The sequence below is a fragment of the Eptatretus burgeri genome, chromosome 15 (genome assembly GCF_056783735.1).
Source record: "Eptatretus burgeri isolate ZD-2024b chromosome 15, Ebu_testis_v1, whole genome shotgun sequence".
In the NCBI taxonomy this organism is placed as follows: Eukaryota; Metazoa; Chordata; class Myxini; order Myxiniformes; family Myxinidae; genus Eptatretus; species Eptatretus burgeri.
Window position 1 is genome coordinate 19,879,524 of NC_140975.1, and position 7,582 is coordinate 19,887,105.

A 7,582-nucleotide genomic window follows, 5' to 3' on the forward strand; every position below is an offset into this window, starting at 1 on the left:
GGTTTTTTTTTTTTTCTTAAGCAATCCATGTATTAGGGGTGATCAATTCCTTCAAGCTGAACTGTCAGCGTAGGACCTATGCCCAACCACTAAGTGCAACAGAAAGTGAGGATGGTGTAAAAGAGTAGTGGTGGAGTTACATCATCTACAGTTACATTAAAAACATTGCAGAGACCTGGCATGAGGTGAAGGCCTCACATATGAATGGTGTGTGGAAGAAGCTGTCCCCAGTTTGTGCATGATTTCTCAGGCTTCAAGGATACTGGGGAAGAAGTGATTGGCAAGATTGTCCAGTTGGACAGGCAACTTGATCTGGAGATCCATCCATCCATACATTTGGACCATACTCTGTACAGAGCGTTGGTGCTGCCGAAGTGTTCTCCTGGGTTATTGGACACAATCCTGGACGGATCGCCACTCTGACACAAGATATTCAAATGGCTCAATCATCCCAGAAAGTTGGTAGTTCGGCAGCTGCTCGAGCTCCATTCCCAGCCATTCAGTAACAAGGACTTGATGGAACTGGAGACCCAGAATGTTTGAGAGGAAACTGGAGGAGGTGAGGTTGATGAGATTCCCATGAGGTTCACGATTGATGGCTTGGCTGAAGCTTTCTGCCTTATTGAGAAGGGCTCGGCTGCGTTTGTGACTGAAGACCATAACATTGAGATGTTCACCAAAGTGGCAAGAACCATCACCGATGCCCTCAGCTGCTACATGGTGGTTTATGATGAGAAGAAGAGGTCTTCTGTCCAGTCTTCCTTGAACAGATTTTTCAAGAATGTGGAAAGGGAGCCAGCACCATCAACTTCACTTGCAGAGGATCCAGATGATCCAAAGCCAGTTCCATCTACTTCTGCAGGCATGCCACAGCCTCCTCTCTCTCATCAGCCTCCTCTCCAGCATCACCATCGCTACCTTCATCTTCCTCTTCCAATTCCTGCTATTTCAGTCACAGGAATGAATAATTAAAAAAAAAAATTTTTTTTTTTTTTGCTCTACATTTGTGTTTTGTTTTAATTTGGTTGTTTATGTGTTATTTATCAATGTGTGTCTCGTCCTTTAGATGGACATTAAACTGGACGTCCCATTACACACATGCCTCTAAGCTGTGTCTCGCCTGGGTTTTAATCTCGGTCTACATCCCTATTTTCTCCATGTTGCTCTCCACTTTGTTTTTTTTCATGTTCCTGCTCTTAGTTCTTTCCTCTTCTTTCTTTCTTTCTGTTCTTTTCGTTTTTTTTTGTCCATATCCATTCTATGTTACAGCTCTTCCATGAGCTTTAATGCTGTATAGGGGAAAATAATAATTAAATAAATAACAATTTTTGAGTTATGAACAATTCGACTTACGAACAAAGTTCATGAACGTAACCCGTTCGTAAGTTGGGGCTGCCTGTATATACTTGAATACTGTGTGTGGTATCGTGTTCTTTGAACTCTGAACTCTCTACTCTGTTGCGAAAAGTGAAATGCTGCATTTATTTTCATACGTTTTTGCAACAGGTGAAGAACTTGTCCTTATGGATGGGTTAATCCCCCCCCCCCTCAATTACTGACGGGATGCTTTTTAACACATCCACCGTGTTGCTATGCCATACTATGTTACGTGTTAACACATCCACCGTGTTACGGCACTATGCCATCTAGATTTACATGGAGATAATTGTGGTCCTTTCCCCCCCCCTGAATTTTTACCACTTAAAGCATGTCTGTGCACCCCCTAAGTACAACCATCAGTATTCGGCTGATTCCGTCCAAAAGTTTAGGAGTGCATAGAAGTCAGACGCATGGACGTACGAAGGCGTGCACGCATGCATGCATGGAAAAAATACCATTCCGCAGTTGAAGACATTGCATATAGTTCAACAGATGTTTAGAAGAGCTCTCACAATGCTGCCTTGTGTTTGCAGAGGGTGTGAAGATGCGAGGTGTGAAGCAGGAGGCCAATGGCTCAACGCTGCTGCCCACAAGCAAAGCAGTGAGTGAAAGCAGCTTGCCATTTACCTCCTCTCTTTCCACACATTCCTTCACTCCATAATCTTTCTTTTCAATATTCAAAAAGCAAAAGGTTAAAACAATGTCACTTGATGTGAGTTTTTCATACCAAACTCTTACTTTTCCAAAAATAGCTGCCGCTGATTTATCTCTCAAAAGAATTAACCTTTGAAAATTAAAAGCTTGCATTTGAGATGAGACGGGTAAACACTTGCATTTTGTCAATTTGAGTCCCACTTGTTTCAAGTAGGCATCTTTATTCCGTTAGCAAATCTGGTATGAATTTGGAGTTGGTGTCAGTTTTCCGCTCCACCAACCCTAACGCCTTCTGAATTCTGATCGAACGTTGGATTTTAATGTGCTCTTTTCAGGAGGATGACCTGAAGTGGGTGGAGGACAACATCCCAGTCTCAATGGCAGAAGTGTGAGTTAAATTTTTTTTATTCAATGGACAAGGTCACTTGGCTCTTGGAGGAGCTGAATGGAAAAGTGCAGCAGGTTTGCAAACTACTGAAGCATTTTGAGAGGGAAGAAGGGTGGACATGCTCAAAGAGAAAAGAAGGATTAACAGATGAGCAACGATGGCCCAGAGAGGAACACAATGGGAAAGAATCGGTGTGCGTCGAGTTGATCATGGATCCTGATAAGTGAGCAGTGCATTTGAAAGACTGTAGTGAGAAGAATGAGATTGGACACGAAGAGACAATTCTACAATCAGGAGAATATGGGGGAAACTGATTGCAGGTGGGCAACCAGCCTTGACTTTTGGAGTGTGAGCAGGTGATTGTTTCTTGAGAAACATGTGTAACCTTGTTTGCAGGGATGGACTTTTGGAGGACAGAGTTGGAAAAGGCAGGAGGAGGAAGGCCACATGAATAAAGTGGAATTGTATAACTTGAAAAAATAGAGCTCACCAACCTCTTGTCGGTGGGAGAGGGCCAGTCTTTTGGGAATCTGCCTTCTGGCTTGAGAAGCAAATGATGCAGAGGCCCTTGTTTTTAACCACCTCAAGCAGAGCAAGGTGGAAAGCAGAAGCACCAGTCCAAAGTTGAGAGCCATACTCCATGAGGGTTCCGTTTGAAAGCCTTCTACATCATGGTGAGATCAGTGCTGCTCGGAAATGCCTAAGGTCTACAGAGGATACTCAGGTGGCAACTGTTCATTTGATACTCACTTCGTAATTTGATCCTCCCATGAAAGGTTATGGCAGATGGTGAGGCCAAGGAGTTCCAGGGACTTATGCCTCTTCCATTGGTTGTCCAGGGGAGTGAATTAGATAGTTTGATTGCTGATCCTTGGAGTGAGGTGGTGAGAGCACATGTGACTTGCCGGCATTAAACGTCACGTTTGAAGTAGCTGATCAGCGGCTTATCTTGTTCAGGTCTGACAATAGGGATTCGGCTGCTGCCTGTTTTTCACAAGTGTGATGTATCACTCTGCAAAGGGTGGAGTCATGTTCAAACTGGTCAAGTTATTTTGCAAGAGAATCAGATCACTGATGTTGATCAAGAATAATACGGGCACGGAGATGCTACTTTACGGAACCCCAGCTTGAACGGAAAGATCATGGGAAAGGCCACCAATGGCCACCCACTTTTTCTTTTCAGAGGAAATTGGGCAACTACTTGATCAGGGGACCCCTAAATACCAAACACAACTTTGAAATCAAGGCTGGATGCCAGAGAGTGTCAAAGGCTCGTGAAATGTTGAAGAGAGCTGGCCACAACCTCTTACTTGTGGTTCAAAGCATCCATCCACCGCTGTGTCAGGAGTCAGAAGGTGGAATGGCCTGGTCAGAAGCTAATTTGGTTGTTGGAGGTTACCGAGTCAGAGAAAAGATGGTGTCTGAGATCTGCTGCAGTGATGCTGACTCCATTACTTTGTGTACGATGGGGAGAAGGTTCTATCCATCCATTGGGACCATACTCTGTGCAGAGTGTTGGTGCTGCCTAAGCAGTCTCCTTGGCTATTGGGTACAATCCTGTATGGGTCGCCACTCCAACACAGGATACCAGCAAGCTGGCACTCATTTTGCTGACCTCGGAAGGATGACAGGCAGAGTCACCCCCACCTGGTATTAATTCAACAGCGGAGTGGGATTTGAACTCTGGATCCTCAGATCCCAAGCCCACCACCCTAACCATAAAGCCAACACCAGGCATGGGAGAAGGTTGATATGTCTGTAGTTGAGTGGATCCGTTTTGGAAACTTTCCGATGAACAGCAGTGGCGTTTCCAACTTTCCAAGATGGAGGAAGTTGTCCACACAAGATGTGTGAGCGAGAGAAAGGATGATAGGAATGAAACACAATTTCTGAGAATTAGAGAACTTGTGCTGTGTCAGGACCAGTTTGAGATTGAACTGCTTGGGATGTTTTGGGGGATTTTTTTTCTTCATAGTTCTAATGTTACACCCTCAAGCTGGAATTTTGCAAGACTTTCAATCAACCAGTTTGTCTTGGTAGGTTTTTAAAAGCAAAAACAAAGTGTGAGATCGATTGTGATGTGAGCTTTTGTGACCTCAGATGACTGTCACAAGCGTTGTCATTGGTTACCCTCTTGTGAAGATCAATCTTGTTTTTTTACGATGATGAAGTGGTCTTCATGATGAGTAATTTTGTGGATTATTAACTACCAATCTGCTGTCCCTTTCCAGAGCATTTCCAGCACTGTTGGATTCCGATGAGGTGGGTGACACGTCCTTATAAATGGCTCCTGCTTTTAAAAAGCTTCGATAAACAATAACCAAATGCCTCCCTGTAATTCAAATGCATCACTTGGGGGGTGGGGGGGGGTTGTTTTTCTTGCATTCTCCCAATTGTGATTTGTGGCCATTGTGACGGAAGATCAACACGGTTCTCTGCGTTGCCTCCTTGTTTTTGGTTATTCATTTATTCATTCTTCCCTTCCAGGAAATAATGACAACGAAGTTTGAAATGTCCAAGATGGAGTGAACTTTGCATCGGCACCCGCAGTGCAAGACTGACTTATTGCCCTTATCTATAGTATGCCATACTATTGTTTGCTTCCTCCGAGAGAAAGTTTTGTTTGACTACTCACTTCTTTTTTTTTTCCATTAATTTCGGACAGTGGATTACCTAGATCTTGACAAAAAATAAAAAGACTAACAGCCTATCATTACGTTAACCTACGGCGGTTGAATTGCAATGTTGGTAGCCCATGTGTTTTCCAATGTTGTATTTTGAAAAGCAGGTTGTGTATTGTTTTAGGAAATAATTTATTTCCATTGTATAACAATGGATCGCAGTGTTGTGCTGCGGTTGAACCAAAAAAGGCTACTTTAAAAGATGTTGCGATTCTGGCATTGTTGGCGAAGACGTGGATGGTCAATAATAGAACGGCTTATCCCACAACCACAATGTGGCCATTCGAGCACGATGGCGAGTCTGCAAACTCGAATTATCCCTGGTTCTAACAGGATCACAGAAGCCGCAGGGCATTTGTTCTGCCTTGGCTGGATTGTGGAGTCGACATAGCGATTAAATTTTTTTTAATATCGCCCATTCGTCCTGTTATTGTATTTGTAAGAATAATGTCCACACAAAATTGAATCAAACGTTGGAAGTCCCAGCTGTTAAAATGTGAGATTTGGAACGCTTTGATGACACATCTCGCTTGTAGATTTTTTTTTTTTTTGTTTGTTTGTTTTTTAAAGGATTGCAAACGATTCAGCTTAAATGAATAAATAAATAACACTTGCACTGATTGTTTTTCCTCATAATTCAATGGGATAGCAAAAAATCTTTTGTCCATCTTGATTACACTGATGCAGTTGTCTTTTGGATGATAAAAACAAACAGAGGGGTCTTTTATAGTCTCAGATTTACTGCTTGATGCAAATCAACTTCAAGGACAGAATTCCACTTTACTGGCATGAAATTTCCACTTGTTTCTTCATCGGGGAATGATTTGTGACTGCAGGATCCGTCAAATTGCCAATTGAGGGTTAGGATAGAGTTGATAGCAGTTAAGTAAATGTCCACAGCGTCGGGAAAGATCCATCTCAGTTATTATTATGCAAAGAAGGGAAGGAGGGGTGCTTAAGTGAGGGGAAAATGAATTGATTTGGGGGTGAGGGTTGGAGGGGAGAGGAGATTTTGGCGAGTGGTTGGAGGTTATAATTCTGCAGGGTTTTTTTATTTTTATTTTTTCCAAATGTAATATGTGGATTGCTTCAACACACTAATCCAAATGGGAACATCGTTCCCTTTTGGTTGCGATAAATTGCAAGCCACCGAAGAGCTCTTGTTGCTTCACTTGTATATTTCCTATTTTGACTTTTTCTTTTCTTTTGCCATGTACATTTGAAGGGTGAATGGGCTACTTTGTTTTATAGTCTGATTTTGTTGTTTTTTTCTCATTATGATTCATTTTTATTCCTAGAATGGTATTTCAAGAACATGCTGTTAATTATTATGGTTGTCCATTGTTTGTTTGTTTTTTCTCTATCTTTCTTTCTTTCAAACCAGTATGATCTTACACGATTTGCTATAAACCTGCCCTGAAAGTCACTTCTCCTTTTTCTCTCATTTTTCCCCCTGGTGTTTATTTCATATTGTTACAGGTCTGGCGGCCCAGTAGTCCAGTCGATTTCGCCCCAGATGGCTGAACCTGAAACAAATTGCAATAGTTTCTTTTTATTGCTGGATCTTGTTCAGGGGGTCACTCTGAATGTCCCAATATAAAATAGGACAAAATAGGACCACCGGAAGTGCCCTAATTTGCATAAATTCAAAATGGCCACCATTGAGCACTTGGAGGGCTGATATCTCCTAAACGGTGCGTTTTAGACCCCATAAATGTATTATTAGCAGATAGAAAAGTGATCCCAAGGAATCCAAATATGTCATCAAAATTTGTATATGATGTCATATATGTCAAATGACATCATAGGCATCATATATGATGTCATAGGTGTCAAACAAATTCAAAAGAGTTTATTTTCCCTTATATAGTATACATCGGGATTGACAAATAAACTATGCAACACAACATGGAACACAACAAATCCCTCCCCCCCCCCCAATCAGGGTAACCTACACCAGCACATTTCACCTAAGGTAAATGGACTCAACGACCAGGTGACTCTTTGTTCAGGTGATCATGAGTGTATCTGTACCATACATCAGATTTATGCAGCTATTTTTACACTGTGGGCATGACTGATTTCATTTTGCATGCTTTGTGTAGTGACTGCTGTAGAGTGTACTGTGTATATGGTGTTTGGTTCAGATTGTTTGTGTGGGGTATTAGACGTCGTATGTACGCGCATAACATTAGGTAAACTACTTGACTGATTTTCGTGGAATTTAGCATAGCTTTGACAATATCCTAAAAACTAATTTTCCATCCACAGGGCGACATCTACACATGGATGACACAAAGTGTGCCACGTGCGAGAAACAGCTTGACGATGGCCGACAAACGTTTACCGAAGGGTGCCCATAGTGTGAGGGAAGCTGCAAAATCAAGAGGAGTTGCCATCAACGTGATGGGGCAGAAGTTCCACTCTGAATGCAGACTAGACTTTTGCAACAAGAAATCTATACAGTTTTCGTTAAAGC

The 7,582-nt window shown here is 42.2% G+C and overlaps 1 protein-coding gene across 3 annotated transcripts in view; it reads left to right on the plus strand.

The window, feature by feature from the left end:
* The window catches only part of LOC147011685 (Golgi-pH regulating cation channel-like), an 80,440-nt gene extending 73,911 nt beyond the window's left edge, over positions 1-6,529 (plus strand). For all 3 annotated transcript variants that reach the window (XM_085857162.1, XM_085857163.1, XM_085857164.1), the window contains 4 exons: positions 1,914-1,981; positions 2,370-2,422; positions 4,654-4,684; positions 4,910-6,529. In XM_085857162.1, coding sequence (XP_085713288.1) covers positions 1,914-1,981; positions 2,370-2,422; positions 4,654-4,684; positions 4,910-4,951 — 194 coding nt within the window. In that variant the 3' untranslated portion in view covers positions 4,952-6,529. The remainder of the gene's footprint in view (positions 1-1,913; positions 1,982-2,369; positions 2,423-4,653; positions 4,685-4,909) is intronic.
* Positions 6,530-7,582: the final 1,053 nt, after the last annotated feature.